Source organism: Sycon ciliatum, chromosome 4 (genome assembly GCF_964019385.1).
Source record: "Sycon ciliatum chromosome 4, ocSycCili1.1, whole genome shotgun sequence".
Classification (NCBI taxonomy): domain Eukaryota; kingdom Metazoa; phylum Porifera; class Calcarea; order Leucosolenida; family Sycettidae; genus Sycon; species Sycon ciliatum.
In genome coordinates this window covers 28,360,317-28,379,647 of record NC_088646.1, presented here as the reverse complement: position 1 = coordinate 28,379,647, position 19,331 = coordinate 28,360,317, and the positions used below count along the sequence as shown (strand labels likewise).

The following is a 19,331-nucleotide window of genomic DNA, read 5'->3' as shown; positions in this document are numbered from 1 at the left end:
GACAAGACACGAAGTTGAAATTCCACAAGGGTGGACAAAGCAGTACAGCATGGTAGAACCTCTCTTATCCGGGAGCCGAGGGACTGAGGAGTGACCGCATCTAAATCTCAGAAGCGTCCGTAACTCAGAAATGCACTACAGCCACAACGGATATGTCATCATTTTCTTCAGTTTGGCTCAACTGTCCCAAGTTGATACCATGTGACACCCATCCCTTGGTTATCCGGACACAGCGGGCACTTTGACTTCGGTCTACGCTGACCAAGCAGTCAAGCACCCTTCGGGCGAGTTTCAGTGGAAATATCACTACTCCTTTACCAATTTTAGTGAAAATAGTGGTGCTATAACACCATATCTATGTCCCTTCCCCATCAAAACGTACGTGATCGGGAGTTATGGGCAGTGCCCGGTCCCGGACTGCCCGGATAAACGAGGTATGAGTGTACTAGTAACACGATCTGGGAGCAAGACTTGATTGATTCTGACAAAAAAACAAACAAACATTAGGGTGAACAAAGCTTTTGCTGACTACAAAAAATTACCTACAGCTTGATGTCATATCCATGTTGAGGGAGTTGAAAAGGGACAAAGTCTGAAGAAAAAGCTGACTGTCACGGACTCAAACCAGGGGCCAGTGCCAGTGATGCTCTAGCCAATGCAGTATGGTGTTATGCCAGCAGCGGTCGTTCAACATTTTCTTTAGACTTTGAAACTCATGCTTCCTGCGACACTACACAGGCTGGCGGGACGCAGCCCTCACTGTACCCACACACTTCACGCACAAACTCGTACATGGCATACAGGGAGCCCCAACGCATCAACACAATATTCATCAGTTCAGAGAATTCTGGGGACATATTACAGTTGGGCACCTGGTTATTCTTCATTTCAGTATGTCATGACAGCAGCATTGCTCAGCAGGAATGTTCATGTGTCAAGTTTCCGAGAGTCAGAGACCAGAAATGAAACAGGTGGGAGGTAGAAATGCCGTTTACACGGATACACAGCGTTTGCACAGGCACAAAGCATGGGCATTGCACGTCGGGACATGTACAGCACCAGCTGATCACCAGCCAGCAGTCAGGACTGACAGGAGTCACCGCAAACGGATATACGTGTAGTGTTCTATGCAACAGTCATGGGTGAGAGTATCAGTTCAGACCAGAGAGCAGCGCACTACCATTTCGAATAGGCCGGCACTCGAACCATGCCAGCTTTCGGGAAAATATAACGTATATAGAAAGAATGCCCGAACATTAGGAGGCACATGGTGAGTGAAAGGTACTAAGTTAGACGAGTAAAAAATGGAAATATAGTATTTTGATCGGTCTGGATGACCCACGCACGCACGCCAACACAACACAAGAACAAGAGCAAGAACAAGAACAACAGCAACAAGAACAACAACAAGAACAACAACGAGAATTCAAATCAAAAAACAACAACAACACATATACATATATACAGCAGAACCCAACTACCAGCCACACACACACCACCATGATCAGTCCAATCTGGGGAGAGAGACAGCAAGGCCAATCTGGGGAGAGAGACAGCAAGGCCAAGGGTGGTGGAGGTACTTAGATGGGATCGCGGGCATGTGCAAAACAAGACAGCAAGCAAGCAGCGAAACGGCACGCAATTACAACCAGCGGGTTGGGTGACAATTACGAAAGTATTAAAAATGATGCAATCTGCCGTTTATGTTCAGACTATCATACGTCATAACATTGGGCGAGTTAAAAATAGCAAAAACAAACAAACAAAACAGCACGCAAATTCTGAACTTATATAAGATTAGAATAACCGAAGGGTGACCTTGATGACAGACTAGACCCCGAAACTAGACTATCGCTGCACACGTGGATGATGAAAAGACCGCTCGCGTTAAGTATGTAACAGTACAACACCAGCATCAGCCACAAGACGCCGATGGCACAACATCTGAAATCACACGGATGACACTAAACTGGTGGGCAGGATGCGAGGTGATGAAAAAACTACAGCTACGATAACTAGACACAGATACTTTGGCGGTGGCTCAATCACACCGAGTGACCGGAATGAATGTGCACATAAATAAGTTGTACTGGGAATAAACCGAGTGACATCACGCGGGAAGCTTAGACCGTCTCACCATCACCACCACCCAACGTACTAAAGTACACCAGACACTCGCAGCCTTGCAATTGTGTACAGACACTTACAGCCTTGCACTGGTGTCGCTACGCTGCTCATCGTAGCACTGTGTACACCAATGCATATAGTCGTAGTGCAGTAGCTGGCAGTGTTCAGCTTCACCTACCAGGCACTAGTGCAGTACTGGTGACGACAGGGCGATGTGTTTACCCTGCACACGCACAGGCACTATCACATGCACAGCTCGCATGAAGGAGCTACAGACGTACAAGCGTTCATGTGTATTCACACGCATTAGACCATACCGAATCCCTTGGCGTGCGAGATGGCAATAAGCAGGCGTGTCCTCAGCGTGTCCCGGTCCTTGTAATGGGGCAGGAGAAGGGTATTGAAGCAAGTATGTGCCGAGGGCAGTCTGCAAGCACAACACAAGACGAAACATGGTTCAGGCGGGCACCATTTTAGAAGGATGGCACTGGATAATCATGTGGAAAGTCAACATAGAACCATAAAAACTCTTCACAGTAAGAAACACCAATACGTCAATAACTGAAGAGCATGCAACAAAAGCAACGAGCTCTCAGTCTGCGCTCGGTGTCACGGAGCAAAAGCCAGGGAAAGGTGACAGGCCCAAAGGAATAGCTTGTCAAGAATTTGGAACAGATGACTGCACGATCAACCTCACACTTCAGCTTGGGAGCAGTCAGTCGTGTCAAAACATAAACATAGAGAGTATGTACTCACCTGTCTGAGTCAGGGCCACTCCGCACAATGGTGAAGTTGAGTGCCTTGAGACCGCCAATCGGCACTCGATCACTGCCTGTACAAAAGGATAGGAGCCTGCGCTTGTTCTCCTCGTTGAATGAGTTTACTATCTCCCAGAAATGCCTGTCAGAGGGCAAGCAACAAGAAAAGAAAAAAAGGAATTATCCGAAAAGCTAAACAATTCCACTGCACACCAGAAACAGCTGTTACGATGCAAGAGCATGCATGACATGTGTGTACACGGTGGAGGACTTGCACTCCCTCCAGCATTTACAGTGCAGGCACGCACTTACTTTGAAGTACACACATACGTGCATGCACATACACACACACACATGTTCACACATGCACGTACAGTGAAACTTGTCTAAGACGACCGCTCACGGGACCTTTAAAAGGTGGTCCCTGTTACCAGGTGGTCTCCTTATCCAGGGTCATTTGACTGGAAATAGCATCCATTGGTCCTGGTTTGAGTGGTCTTCTAGGACAGGTGGTCGCCTTATCCGAGTGGTCGCCTTGACAGGTTTTACTGTACATACATGCATGTACACGCACGGACACCCACCCACCCACGGGAACACATGCAGTACAGGCATATTGATACTCACCTGATAATTTCCGTGTCTTTGTCGTAACCATCATACGCCGCGTTTGCCTCAAAGCCATCAAAATCCAAAGTCTGCAGAGGACAGAAGAGTTTAAAAGAAATACAATTTGAGATGGGGTACAAAGATGACGCCAATTGTTTGTACACTACTGTTTTCCCAAGAAATGGACAACAGGAGCGTCATAACATGCTACAAAGGAAAGTAAAAAAGCGTTTGAAAGAAGCCTGTGTTTGCACTGCTTCCAAAACAAATTTACAGATGGTGTAAATTTGGTAATTAGAATTCAGTATGTGGCCCTCCTAAACCTTTTAAAACAAGGGAAAGGAAAGTCATCCTCAAAAGGGGACAAGGTGTGCATCGGGCACTGGGAGCGTGTCCACTTTGACGGTCGGGTAAGGGTTAAAGTATTGCACACACTCGGCAACAGGTTGGCCTGTTCAGTTGCTAACTACTCACTCACCTTTCGGCCACAGATGAGCAGTTCCAGCTCATCCGGCAAGAACCACTCAATGATATTGGACTTGTGTGTTACCACGGTGAAGCCCTTCTTGAACGCGTCAAACTGAGTGCACAGAGGTCATAAGGGAGGAAAAAAGAAGAAAAGAGTGCTGTTGTGATAGCCAGATACTGAGATAGCCTAGACCCACCGCAGGTACTGTAAGTCAACAAGACTTAGTGCTGCCAAGAAATCTGCACGAGTACCAGCCAACAAGACTTAGTGCTGACAAGAAATCTGCACGAGCACCAACAAACCGCAGCTACGCTGGAAAACCAGCACCGCATCATTGTGAATAACATAAATCGACTCAATTGGGCAAGCAACAAACATCGGCAACGTAAAGGTTCATTTCTCGTTGGCTGAACACAGTGAATTTTTGTTCTTTTGTAGAGTTTTGCAACGGTTGCTGGGTGCAAGGGCACAGCTGCTGCTGGAATCTTGTGCTGGCGCAGAATGTTGGTCATTGTATTTTTTCTTCTTGCCAAGTGGAAAGTTGCCCAAATATTAATTGGTACAGTATCTTAGCTATCACACATTCCTGTTGCTTATTACTAGTTATTAGCACATAAAGATGCTGCTGCTGTCCCCGTTAGTTGTGGGTTCAGTTTATCTGATACTCTTTTTTACTTTGGCAAACTGCAACTCGACTCGACCTCATGCACGGCAGCTGTATGCCGGCCTCCCTTGTGAGAATAATGAAATTAAATCGCCTACGAAAATAGATTCTGACGATGGGTGACTGGCCCGAAACGTCATAATTTGACATCACAATAAAGAAATTTTTCATCCAGCGCAAATGACTGTGAATAGCAACTGAATAGAGCGGCTGTCAGTTGACAACCCCCTTTTCTGTATGATGCAGTTGCGTGATGTCCACCACTTTCTTAGTGAAAACTAGCTATTGACAGTAGTATGAGTAGTCACGTGATCACACAGTCAATAAGCACTCTACACACCTGTTCAGCTACCATCTTGTTGAGCAGGAAGTCAGTATAAAGAGTGACATATTCCTGAGGGAGCGAAAGAGAGCAAGATAAAGAGATCAGAGGAGAGGAAAACAAAAACCTTGGTGTGCCCATAAAGTAAGCAATCCTATCATGCACCAGACAAATAACAGCTGTCTTTTCTGCTATTAACTAGACACTTGCAGCCCCCCCCCCCCCCTCCCCCAGCCCTCGCACACCCACATGCATACTGATAACAATGCATCGCTTTAGATTGTGCAGCAGCAGCAGCAGCAGCAGCAGCAGCAGCAGCAGCAGCAGCAGCAGCAGCAGCAGCAGCAGCAGCAGTGAGTACATACTACATACCTTGACATTGCTCGCAGTGACCATCACCTCGCTGCCATTTGGTACAAGGTCGTGCGCTAGGGATTCACCAAACACATCTTGATAGCCAATGTTGAAAGTGCAGTCGAATATCTCCACAAAGTCCTCACCCCTGTAGTCAAGCATCTGCTGGAGACCAGAGGCAATTCCCTGTACAGTAAAGAACAACATAAACAAATACGCACACGCACACACACCTCAGACCTGCCCATCGCGGAAGCGATGATAGCGAACAGCCATGTTAGACATAGCAACTAACTTGGGCTGGGATTACACCATTCAACAGCCTGCAAGGCTGATGAATTGACCGCCACTAATTTTAGCCTGGTATCCATCACACAGCTGATTGAAGTGGTTTTTTTCTGGTCAGTGAATCCCTGTTTTTCATTTTTTCATTTGTTTTACACACACACACCACATACTCCGGTGTACACTGGCTGTTGGTAACCACCCAGGAGAATGTAAGAAGAGCTAGGAGAATGAGAAAGAGAAGAAAGACGTGTGTGACCATAATCGTCGGGAATTGAACCCGCAACCTCTCGATTGGAAATCTACTGCACATACCACTGCACCATATGGCACACACACACACACACGCACGCACGCACACACACGCCATCAGTGTCGGTGAATAAAGTGCCTGGAGTTGGAAAAAACCCAAACGAGTAACATCCATAACGACGCATGCACATCTTGTCCAAGTTCAGTACTTGTACATGTTGTGCTTACCGGGTGAGAATCTTTGAGATCGTCGAAGCTGCCCGAAATTCCCATCAGCTTGCGGTAGACAACTGACGGTAGGTGGATATCCAGAATGACATTGTTGTACAGGGCCAGGCCGAGCAGCATGCCGATCAGGGTGAAGTGAGACTTGTTCTCAAAAGACACCGGGTTGAACCAGAACAGGCGCGTTGTCTCCTCGTAGGTGAACATTCCTGCACGCACACACAGTCGGATGGAGTGTGCCCGCACAGTGGAATTAGACAAACCGAGAGCTGCACACTATGCCACGTTTCGGCTCAAAGATCTGGTGCTGCATAGCATCCAGCTGCAGTAAGTTGACTCCTGAGATGGGATTTCATTGAGCAGGACTGTGCAATCTAACACGTTGCTTAGAAAACACCATTTGTGGTAAAGGTATTTGTATTCAACTGTACAGCTCAGGTGCATTTCAGCTGCTGCTGGCGGCACGAAGTGACAACTGTTCAAAAACAAACCCGGAAACGTGTGCGCCCGTTTTAGTTCGCGATTTGTGAGCACAGACAAGTTTGCACCTGGAGATGTTCGCGATTGGAGTCAATTTCCTCAGTTTCTTTACTACAGTTCTATATTTCGCACGGGCTTACTTTTGCGATTTCACACCCATCGCGAAAGATTACGTCTTGGTTTACGGAATATATGATAGAGACCAGGTTTTGCTGAGCAAAAACCGCCACAGCATGGATGTACATGTAGAGTGCATGTGGTGACCAGTAATATTCAACCTAACGAATACAGCAGAGCCGTGTTTTATTGAGATGCCCAGGGTCGGAGTACTTCAGCAGGGGTAGGTTCATTTTTTAAATGTATTTCCTACTGTGCTGGCATGTCAAACCCCCAGGCAACACGTGCAGGCACATAAACACGTGCACACACATAAACACACACACACACAAACACACACACAAACACACGTACACAAGCACAGTGAATGCAGCATCAAGTCCTCACCGAAGTCTGCATTGAAGAGCTGCTCTATTAGGATCTGGAAGAACTCTTTCTGCACGCCACCTTCATCAACACCCTGTTCACCTTCAAACTCCACGTACAGCTGCTTCTTGAGACTCTCTGCATCATCACTGGCCGCAATCTCAAGCTGTAAACGACATACATGCGTACAGCACGGTGGAAACGATGAAATATACAAACACACATTGGCCAGAAAAAAGGCACCCGCGTGAACCCATACAAACATGTGAAGACATACCCATACTGACAGGAAGTACAGCACTACACGTGTGCACGAGCACGCAATCGAATGCATGGACAAGCTCGTGGGCACACATGCAAATATGCATAAGGTATGCACATGCAAAAGTCAGAACAACTACATGTACATGTACATGGCAAGGGCTATGTGCTTCATAGATCATACAGTACTTCATAGCCAGGCGAGCAGTGCATAATCAAACGGCCCTCAATGACAAACAGTACAGTCTGCTAGATCAAACAGCGCAAGGCTGGCCAAGAGCACTGCCAAACACACATCAGCATTAGCAGGGAGCACAAACACCAAACCGAAATAGTGGTGGGAGACAGTAGATGAGCTCACCTGCACAAGAGCATCTTGCATGATGTGCTCACGTCGTACTTGAAGCTTTAGGTACGGCGTGATGTACAGCATGTTGCCTAGCTGAAAGATGCCACGCTCCAGGCGCTGGCGTAGCCGGCAGTCCACCTTCAGGATGGAGGCCTTGTACTCGAGTGACAGCAGGAATGGGTAGCGCATGACAGAGAAGCGAAAGGTGTGGTGCCTGAAGTGGATGTAGTCCATATGCTGGTCCAAGACACTGTTCAGTGGCTCACTCACAAAGGAGGAAAATGGCACTAACGGCTTCTTACAGTCATGCTGCTCTGTGACCAGTCTCGCCATGAGGCTCCTTTCCCTTGCATTGCCACTCTGTGCTTTCTCCTCGGCCGATACGAATGTCAGGTAACTACCGAGGTTCGCTGGCCAATCATGCCCGAGACTGGATGGCGCTGCATCCGCCGTCGCCGCCGCTGCTGCTTCAGCCCTTTCCGCACCACGCTGTCGCTGTTCCCCGCCAAGGACAGCTGCAGCATACAACACCTCCAGGGTGATGATTGCGTGTTTTATCGGATGGTCGGGCACAAACTCATCCTCGGTGACGTCAAGCATGGCAATGTGGAAGGCCACAAACTGCTGAATGGCTGACACGATGGTCTCAAGTTGCTCCTCGCTGTAACAAGACATGTGCCGGGCTAGTTCCATCCTGAACACAGTTGGCAGGTCGGAGCAAAACTGGACAATCTTCGGCAAGGTTTCCTCTAGGAAACAGGGCTCCATTAGCCATGGCAGTTCTAACAAGATGACTGTGAGATCAAGAAGCGATGTTGGGTCTACATCAACTAGACGCTCTAAGAAGTCGTACTGGCACTTCACCCGGAAATCTGCAAACAAGTTATCGAGAGAGGTGGCAATAACACCACTGACGTCCGAGTGTTCATCCAGACCATTCAGTATGCTGAACGCTGAGCGGACGGAACTCATCGACACTGACACCTTGGATGAGCCTGCCACAAGGTGATCTGCAGACAGAAACAACAGGAAGAGACAAGGGAAAGTATGAGAGAAAGGGCAGGGATCATCATACAACAAATGTACCGAGGTCCAGTGTACAATAACATGATGAAGACTACTCACCCAGGGTAGCCTGTGCTCAGACAAGAGTCTGTGACAACTAACTGTGTCAAACTACCTACTCGTACTTGCACAGAGCTGCTCAATGAAATCCAATTGCGTGAGTCAAGTGTGCGCCTCCGGCCGCTGCGCAACCCTAGACCTGCGAACACTCGGCTGCAAACTGGTGCAGGGTGCAAACTAGACTGACACGATCGGCATTTCACTGAGCAGCGCTGTACTACAAACTAGTAACCACTGCGGTCATGCAGAGGATGAGGTTGAGCCACTGCCTGAGTGATGGGCATAGCATCATGGACAACAGCATGGCTAGAGGCCCGTAAACAGCTAATAGCAACGCGTGTAGTGCGGGTCTGGTCAAGAAACATGAACAAATCATGCACCTTCTCCAAGTTTTTTTCCAGATCAGAAAACAGCTGGGTCGGAAGCGACTGGAAATGATGCATCCTCCTTCAGACCCGACTTGTAGAGCATAGAAGCCATGCATCGATCCAAGCAAGGCAACAGCGATGATGAACCCAATCCAAGCATGCAAGGCAACAGTGATCATGAGCACACTCACCTTGTGGCCGACGCTCATCCATCTCCATAGGTTGATCACTGCTCTCACCCTGGGTCATAGGTGACTGCTCTGGCTGTACCAGATGTTGCCCCGTGGCTGGCTTGCGGAAGCTAGTACATAGGATTTGCCAGGACGAGAAGGCCTCAAACAGCCGGCCATGCAGATGCTTAGCATCGCCGGACTCGCGATAAGCAGCTGCCAGGCTCTGCACTTCATCAGTCTCCAGAGCTCGGGGTGAAATCCGCGAAGCTTGCGGTTGTTCTGATGAAGACTCCGCATCTGCAGCGGCTGTGTGTGGTAAACAAACCATACACAAGCAATAGATAGAAGACAAGGATCAAACGTGTAATGCAGCCAGGCCATGGAACTGAGTGTCACGTGCACCATTCCAGGCATACCAGCAATACATCATCGTCCTTCATTGTAAAACTGAGTGACCGTGTATAAGACAGTACACACTCCACACATGTAGGCATCATTCTGATACAAAGTTGGTAGTGAATGCTTTGATTTGATACATAGAAAATCAAGAATGCATACAGTAAGCCACCACAAAGCACGTACCCGTACAGGGTTCTAGCCAAGGGGGGGGGGGGGGGCACTGCTCATTTTCCGATTTTTGTTTTTAAGGCCATATTACGCAAATGCATGCAGTCACTGATCGATGGTTCCGAGTTCCTGATACGGGTGCACACTGTGCTGCTTGTTGCTTACATTTGGCGTGGCAAGGCAATTTTGGAAAATGGAAAAAAATGGGTTACCGGTAACTGTTTTCCCGGCCCCCCCCCCCCCCCCCCTACTATTTGTACCTGGCTAGAACCCTGAGGTAGCTCCTCATTTACAATCATAAAGTGGAATTTTGGATACGCCAGAGGAAGAAGACGGGGCAGCAGGTTCGTAAAGTGGCATCTGGTAAGTACAGTAAAATCTCTCAAGTCGACCACTCGGATAAGGCGACCAGTCGCCGACCACCCGTGTTGGAAGACCACTTCAATCAGGACCAAGGGATGCTATTTCCAGTCACATGACCCTGGATAAGGAGACCACCTGGCAACAGAGACCACGTTTTGAAGGTCCCTTGAGCGGTCGTCCTAGACAGGTTTACTGTAGTGCTTGGTTATGGGTTGCACGAACATGTCTGTTCTCACCAGGGAGTCGTAAAATACCACTCCCTGGTTCTCACTGTCCAGGAGCAACACTGGCTCATACTGCTATCTGGTGTACACGAAGTGTGTGTGCGTCGTGCTGGAAACGGAGTGTCTCTGTAAGTTTGCATCCCTGGTGATGGTCTAGCCTGGAGAGCACTATATAAGTGGTGCTCTTCACACACTCTTCCTCAGCCTACTCAAGCTCAGCTGATGAGGGATGAACTCCCCGAAACATTGTGTATTGAGCAGGGAGTGGTGCTTTTTTTTGCAGGTTTGCAGAGCTGAAGTTTCGGTGAACTTCTCGTATGCTGTGGATAGCAGTCGTGAGTCAGTCAACTGTCAAGTCAAGTCGGCGGAAAAGTGCAAGCTGCGGTATGGGGAGCAACCAACTTTCCTATAAAATCATCGCTGAAGTCGCTACCACTATCTCGTAATGTATTATCAGATCATGAATATACCAAATTGACAAGACACAGTTAATTTTACAATACATGCATTTGGTTTTAGACTTGGAGAACAACATGAGCACCATAATTATTTAGACTGTCTGAGCACTGTCTGAGCACAGCCACTGTTTGGAGAAAATCTGACTTACCGGGAGATTCATCCTCCTGCTGTTCCCCCTGCCGAGCGAGACTTCCATCTACGACTACACAGGCATGATCTGAACTTTCGTCATCATCGGGAAAGCCCACGTCCATAGGTTCGGGCACATCATCCTTCGAGGCAGCACTGGCGACAGGTTGATCACATGTTTCAGACACAGAGTCGCTCGTAGTGCTACAGTAAGTACTGGTACTACTACTACTACTAGCACCGCTGAGCTGGGAACACAAATGAGCTTTTCTCCTGGCTAATTCCACTGCTAATTTCGGTAGTTCAGAACTGGAAACTGAACGAAAGTGTGGTGATGACCGACAATTCTCATTCTCGCAATCTACCGAGCCACAACCTACTGCCAAACGATGATGATAAGCCTGAACAAGACGCTCTGCCCGTTCCCTGGCTTCTTTCCTACAATTTCAATGCGGAAAAACACATTACCGGTACATTCAATGAGTGAGAAATTTCAGTTGTTGATTACATGCATCATTACTCATAGGAGGAAATTGAAAACAAAAATTATCAATTTAGGTGCACTTGTACTTACCGCCTGTTGTCCGCTGTAGACATTTCTGGAAACCTTATTACATCTATCCGACAATACTGTTGAAATGCTCCAATTGGGTGGCAAGATCCACAGACTATGTTGTGCGCTTTGAATACAGCATGGAGCAACAACTGCTTTGTAAAAAAAAATAGTGAAGCTCGAGTGCGTGGACAGTGACTGTGTGATGTCGATTGTTCAAAAAATAACATAATCATTACGACATCACCAGGGACTAGTTTGGGTACGACTCCCTGGCATTCAGGTGCATTTGATTGGTCCTTCCCACGGGCACGGGATAGTTCAGACCCGGGAGTTGCCCCAACTCCCTGGTTCACACCCAGGGGTGTTTCCAAACTGCGCCAGGGAGTTGAATGACCCACCGAAATACCGTACCTACACACACAAGTGAAATGTGTATAATTGGCAGTACACCGTACAGCTTTGCACCGTACCGAAAATGAGCCACATGGCAAATGCCTTGATTGGGCCGGCCATAGCCAAAATACAAAATCGATTTTGTGTACTTTGAACTCCCTGAACAATTTTTTTAACATAAAAAGGCTCTCAAGAAGTAGATCTACTCACACTGGCCTGGTCAGGGAGTTGGGAAGTATCATCAAGAGTACATTTTTTTTAATTGACTCTTGGTATCATAGTTCATACCAGGGAGTAGTAAAATGTATTTTACTACTCCCTGGTTCATACTATGTGCCGGCCGGGTGCTGCTCACAAGAGTCAAAGTACGCACTGGGCGCTGGCACATGCAGATCAGCGAACACTGGGCTGTGCTCCGGTGTTGATTCGACTCACATGTTCGGATATTGGATTGCAATGCACACACAACGACACACACTCGCTTGCTCACAAGGCGTCACCACTGGTTAAATGTCACTCGGTATACTAGCAGCAGTGGTCAGTCAGTAATCAGTTAGTTCGTGATCACAGAAAAGATCCATTTGCGACAAAGGCGACCGAAACACCAAAAAAAGTGGAGAAGCCACTTGCACTACGACAATAAAACAATATCTCAAGGAGAGCTCAAAACCACAGACGCTGCACATAATGTCCTTCGATGATAAGAAATGAGCAGAAGATAAAGAACCAGACAAAGCAGGTGTAAAAAAAAAAGGCAACACAATCCTAACAATTCGAACTACTATTATTATTCTAAAAGGACACACACAGCCAGCTGCCTGTCAAAAAGAAAAAAAGGGAAGCCAAATTATAATAAAGGCTAATGAAGGTGAATGTGTGTGTGTGGGGGGGGGGGGGGCAAGAGAGATAGACAATGGAGCACAATACCTCTGTAAATGGAGTACAAACGAAGGAGGACGGGAATAGCATCAGGGACCCAAAGGCAATGGGAAGCAGCAAAGTAGTTGAAATATAGAATCGGACACAGACAACAAAACACTACAGCAGACCAGAAGCAGGCACATGTTGAACGCGGCTACGGGTACGCATCCATTTCAGCAGAGCCACTCGCAGGTGACGACATAGAGAGTGATGGTTGATAAGTCTGAGTGAATGCTGACGAGGGAGATGAATATCCAGGCGGATAGGAGGGTGAGGTGAACGGCGACTTCAGCACTGGTTGGTCAGTGACACCAGGAGAATGCATCTTGGTAGGGGACCACATTAGTCCACCTTCTTCTTGATAGATTCCACTAGGTAAGAGCTGGCCGGATGAAGTGAGATCGCGTCGATCAGAGGAATGAATACTACTAGAACTTCGTGAGGATGAAATGATACCGTTCGGCGGAGGTACCATTCTTGATGCGGGATCTAGCGATTCCTCATTAGATGCATAGCTGGAATCTGACTCAGAGCCAGAGTCTGAATCTGAGCCAGAATCGGAATTCGAACCAGAGCTATCAGAGTAGCTGCCTGATGAAGATTCAGACATGGTCTCTTCTGGAGCCATCTGGTGGACAGGAACCGAGCTCCGAGATGCAGAAGCAGGCATCGGACGAGAAGTTGCAGAAGTAGGAGCAGCGGCACCAGCAGCAGGTGCTTTCAGAGTGAGAACGATCTTCTGCTTACCACCAGTACTGGGCATCAGTGGAGGTGGTGCAGGAATAGGAGCAGAAACTTGAGCAGCTGCGGCCACTGCCTTTTTCCTGCCGCCTGGCCCAGCCCCCTTCGTTCCACTGCCGGGAGGACGACCGACGGGTCCTTTGCCCCTTCCAGATGGCTGGCCAGAAGCTGTCAATCGTGACGCTGCCGCACTCCCTCTGCCAGCGCCACGGCCTCTTCCTCTTCCACCTCCTCTGCCACGGCCGGGTCGACGAGGTTCCTCGGCTAGACGCTGATGCTCATCAGCTTCAGTTGGTGTTCGACTTCGCTCCTATGCAAAACAACGCATACAAGTAAAATAAACCCACAGAGAAAATGCAGAGCTGAAACTTCGTTCCAAAGGCAGACATGCGGTGTCTGCTAGCTTAATGTCCAACATGAGGAATGAAGCATGGACTTGTAATTGTGAACCCCAGAGCTGTTGTTGCTCAGATGACTGGCTACTCATGGAAGACACAGTGCGTAGTACAGTGGAGATTGGATATAACGACACTCCATCAGGACCGGCGGAAGCAGTCTTGGATTGGTCCGGCCATACCCTAGCCTTTCATACAGTTTGTGTATGATATAGAGGGTACACTATGGTGTACACATGACCTCCTCAGCAGCAAACACACGTTGGTAGCTAAAAAGTTGGTCCGGCCACGGCCTGACCAACCGGACCGGTTCCGCCGGGCCTGCTCCTTCGGGAGAGAACAAAATGTCACTATATTCGATCTGTCACTAAACCCGATCTTCACAAAGGGCTTAACTAAACGACTTGGGCAACAGAATTGTGTCGCTAAACTCAATCTGTCGTTATATCCGATCTCCACTGTACTAGTAGTCACAGTAAGAGACGGGATGCACTAACCTGCTTCACAGCTGACAGCCTTGCTGGCATCTTAGTCACTGCCCTGGCAGGGGTCTTAGCAGCAGCCTTGGTTGAAGGGCTCCTGCCAAGCGGCTCAGGCGGATTGGCCAAAGGCAGAGTTTCACTCCACGACACGCTATTCCAGTCCACGTGGTTGTTGAAGAGGACTTGTCGAGCATCATGTGATGCATCTACGAATACACAAAAAAACAACAACAAAAATCTGTACATGTTACGCACAAGGAACTATGACAAGAAAAGTCAATCCAGCAAGAGAAGCCAAGAATACAGGAAAACCCCGACTTGGCTATCACATCTTGAAGTATACGAAACTGTATGCGAATTGTATGCATTTACATGGGCAAGTTTACCACCCGAGACTGATAAGTACCAAACACTTCTAAGTTCATGTGTATAAAAACATTAGAAGCCACAAAATAAAACCTATGTAAACGGGCCAGCAACAAAGTACAGAATTGCAGGTAAAGATGGCCTGGAGACAGCCATTGGACAACGTACGGGACGAACAGAAACGTGAGAATGGCAGACGGTCGAAGCCGCAGTAGATATTGTTCGGTTGGATGTAGGCGCAGTGTTTCAACGGTTTGGTACGGTTGGATTTTCTGCAGTTTCAAAAGGAAACAAACCACAAATATCACCAAACATCAAGATGCAGATTACCCCGGCACCATGATCATCTGGACAAGAAACACGTTCAAGTTGAAAGAATATTATGTATTTCTATGACCATCAGTAGCAAGCTACTCTTGTTAGTATCCACATTGACACAGCGCAATAAGGGAAACGCACTATGTTCATGACCTATGAGACCAAGAGTACATGTATATGAAACCAAGAGTGCGCAGCTTCTGACTTTCTGCATGGGTGTCTGCCACAGCGAAATAATAATTCCGGGGTTACATCAGATTTGGTGCAGATCTGCGGCGGGAAGTGGCGGAGCGCGTACAACTGAGCTGCAACAGCGCAGAAAGAGACGCACTACATCAATAAAACGATGTAATCCCGGAAATTCGCCGTGACAGCAACCCATCAGAGCTGCGCACTCTGAGTTTCACGTACCCTTGACGAGACACATAACTTACCGTGAAAGCTTGCGACAGGTCTGCAGCCGATGCCTGAGAAGCAAAATACTCGCCGCATAAGTATTCTTACGCGAAGCTGCAATCAAACCACGAGTGACTGACTTATCGATGGCTTCGTTCCGATGGCAATGGCGATACACCCGGGAAGACTGGACTCCATCCTGGCGCAGCTGCCTCAGGCGCTCTTGGCATCTCTCGGCATAGTCCTGATGTAGTGTGGCCACATCTTCAACATGCCCTGCAGCAAACGTATCGCTGGTGACATTGCCCTCACTGCTGCACCTGCACACACAATGAATACAATCCACAGCCAGCTCTCAGCTACTAAAATTAGATGTTGATGGTACATAACATGACGTATTCGGGGTACGGTTCGTACTACCCCGAACAGTATGGGTTGACAGTGTACCGGAGCATGTGATCCAGACTGATTCCGTACTTACAATTAGCTAACACTGTAAAAGGCACAGATCATGCTAACACACTTACCCTTCAGTGGCAATGGTCAAAGAAGGCGGCTGAGATGTCCTCGGAAGATCTGACCGCATGACCAGATCAGCCGTCCGCCGATATCCACAACCAGCGGCCTCTTCCTCGTCATCACTCAAGCAAGAGACTGCAGAAGGGCACAGGCATGGCAGACGGTAGAATAAACAATTCAATCCGCATTTACAGCCCAGATACATAAGTTATACACCGCCAATGCAGAAACACAGACAATAGACAATAGAAAGAGCCCGTACACCGCAGTGTAAAACTCCTCTCTGAGATGGGCAAGCGGCATATGTTGTTAATTACGTCGACTTCAATGAGTCATAGAATCCACACGCTACCGGTATGGTCATTACTCTGGTGCAACAGGGTACTAAAATAATAGTATGGTTTCGTATAATAGTCCCGAAGGCAGTCATCTGGCGTTGCATCACACTGGGTGCAGCAAAAGCTCATACCACAGGTCATACGAGTGCAGTACTACTAGTACCAGTGTGCGGATCTGGATTCAGGACATGAAACTCCTACGATATCCATGGTCTATGTAGGGCACAATCTGATCAAAGGTTCGACCTGCCTACTCCCAACGCGGCCTAGACCAAGAAGGACCATACGGGATAAGTACCAACAAGAGTAAATAGCCCCCAAGAGTGTGCTACTCCACAAAGATCTCTGTCACAGAATTACGTCTTTTCATGCTGTAATCCGCATGACTGCACACAAACCGCATCACACATTGTTGATCTCACATCCCATGTGCATACATAGACGCTGAAAATATGCACATGGGATGTGAGATCAACAGAGTGGATTTTGCACACTCTTGGGAGCAGTGCCCTCTTGGCATAAACTTTCGTTCGGAATAAAATTATCGCAGTTTCGAAAGTTATCAACAACAAAAAATTGTACTTCTATAGTACAATGCCTGCATGCACCCGTATATCGGTATTGTCACAAGAGCGACCGGAATGACAAGCTCGGGGGAACAAGACCGGCATTGTTTTGCATCCAACCCGCCTGTGCTGCCACCTGCCCCTGCTGCACACGTTTGTCTACATAGTCTCGGCAATAGCAATCGGTCGGTAGCAGTGAATAAAGGATTTGAAATTACTGTCCACCAAACATTAACTAGAAAGGAGAGAATTTTAACATGCAAATTATAAAATGGGGACTTACCAAGAGGGAGAAGATCTTTTTCACCAGTTGCCTCACGCTCCTCGTGCAGCCTGGTTTGCAAATCATTCATACATGCGTGCGACAATAGCTGATTGAGGTCATTGTTGACAATCTCGGCTGACAACAATTTGCTTCTCTTCGTTCCCACAGATTTCGGAGCAAGTGCTGCCTGGAATGAAGATTCTGCTTGATGGTTTATAGCTGGTACTAACAGCTTCTTCATTTTGAACGACCCAGGAGTAGACGGTGACATCTCTGGTTCTCCATGCTTTCTTTTGCGTGTCTTGGGCAGTATTCCCAGAACTTGAAGGTGACTATTACAATACCTATAAACATCAAGTAAAAACAAATACAAATTATGACTTCGACACCACAGAATATACTAATACACACATACATACTAGTACACAACGACGAAGATCTGATTCTATCAATTCTACAAACCAAAACAAGCCTCATTATGAAGAGTACGATGAAACTAAAGAAGAAAGATTATTTTCCTTACACCCGGTCTTCCTTGGTCGGAATAGGATTGGTGCATCGATTTCCATTGTATTTCGCGACGTATGCACATTGCTTGAAGTCACAGTGAGGATCCTCCAAAACATGGCGAATACAAAATGCAAAGCCATTCAGCCTTCTTTGCTTGCACAGCTTCTGCGAGTAGCTGCATAATGGCTTGCCATCGATGGGAGAGAAGTGAACATTCGAGCCAACGTACATATCCCGCCGGCCATTCTGCGACTGGGGAATCTCTTCTCCGCTCATATTCGCACAAACTCACACGGTCAAGATAGCAAGGGAAAAGCACGCATCAACGAAGAAAAACTACACGCCAAGAAACCCGGCACTGTTTGACCATCACTGGCATCAGAAGCTAGCACCAGTCATTACAAGGACCTCGGTTTGGCATAGCATTAGCAGGGGAGCACACAGGCTTCAGCCATCCTTCAATGATGACCTCGAGCCCACGTAACCCCGACAACAACACCAGCAGTCGCCAGTATCTATCTTGCTCTCCTTCCTTTGTTCCACGAGGCCACCCAGCCTACACACACTTGCCCAGCTCGACAGGATCTCATCGCACAAGCATACTACAGTCAGTACAGCCACAAACGGACAAGTGGCGATGAAGTAAAGCCGCTCCGCACGCACAAAAGCCTACAAAAAGTACAAAAGCCAGGCCAACCAACGACGCGACCGTCCTTGCTTTTTGCGTGCCTTGTTTGCATGCATGCCCATGCCATGGTTTGTGCTGTGGACGTGGACGCTGATCGGCCATGACCAGGCCAGGTGCCATGGCGCATATATGGGTGTGTGTGTGTGTGTGTGTGTTTTGCGAGATACGGTAGCTCTACGACTACGGGTACATCATGTATACGGTGCAAGCTGAGCTCATGATGACATGAGTACATGAGTAGATCTACTACCGTACTAGAGACGATGAGACAGAGTTGAACTACTTCTTTAGTTCGAGTACGGGCGACATGCACGCCGTGCATGTTCGAATGTTCCCTGTTCCTAGATCCTCTGGGCCGCCCTCGTCCCGCTGCATGCACGCGTCCGCGTGCTGGATCATGGATCGCCGACCGCTCAGTAAGCTTTTCCGGATTATGCGTTTTTTCTTGGTTTAAAATGGAAATGGAAAGTGTTTTGAAAAACCCCTATAAATCAAATTTTTTTCTAAAGAAAATGCAAATATTTACCCAAAAAGCACAAAAAATGTCACCGTTGCTATGGTAACAAAATGGCGACAGCTAGTCGCGTGACATTTGGCACCATGGTGATCATTCATGGTGATCGTGAAGTACCTATCGCTTGCAGGGAGTCGTAAAATACCGGTATTTTACGACTCCCTGGCCCAAAGTGCTAGTGCAGTGGGTCAAAATGGACAAAATGCATTTTGACCCCCAAAATGCAAAAATATGCAAACACATAATCCGGAAAGGCCTACCGCTCAGCTGGTACATGGTCACGTCGTTGGTGCCATGAATTCCATGAACGCCAGAGA

At 47.7% G+C, this 19,331-nt stretch overlaps 2 protein-coding genes across 2 annotated transcripts; both read right to left on the bottom strand.

The window, feature by feature from the left end:
• Positions 1-858: 858 nt before the first annotated feature.
• Positions 859-11,801, bottom strand: LOC135815461 (ubiquitin-protein ligase E3A-like). The gene is made up of 12 exons (XM_065328760.1): positions 11,621-11,801; positions 11,066-11,484; positions 9,323-9,610; positions 7,651-8,648; positions 7,050-7,194; positions 6,069-6,274; positions 5,322-5,489; positions 4,968-5,021; positions 3,973-4,074; positions 3,513-3,583; positions 2,884-3,027; positions 859-2,554 (listed from the first exon to the last, which is right to left on the bottom strand). Exons 1-12 carry the CDS (start codon positions 11,641-11,643, stop codon positions 2,434-2,436), a joined length of 2,739 nt encoding a protein of 912 aa, XP_065184832.1. The 5' UTR covers positions 11,644-11,801; the 3' UTR covers positions 859-2,433.
• Positions 11,802-12,501: 700 nt separating this feature from the next.
• On the bottom strand, positions 12,502-18,429 carry LOC135815460 (uncharacterized). The gene is made up of 7 exons (XM_065328759.1): positions 17,826-18,429; positions 17,321-17,646; positions 16,142-16,268; positions 15,653-15,934; positions 15,069-15,172; positions 14,550-14,740; positions 12,502-13,967 (listed from the first exon to the last, which is right to left on the bottom strand). Exons 1-7 carry the CDS (start codon positions 18,086-18,088, stop codon positions 13,071-13,073), a joined length of 2,190 nt encoding a protein of 729 aa, XP_065184831.1. The 5' UTR covers positions 18,089-18,429; the 3' UTR covers positions 12,502-13,070.
• Between the last annotated feature and the right edge of the window lie 902 nt (positions 18,430-19,331).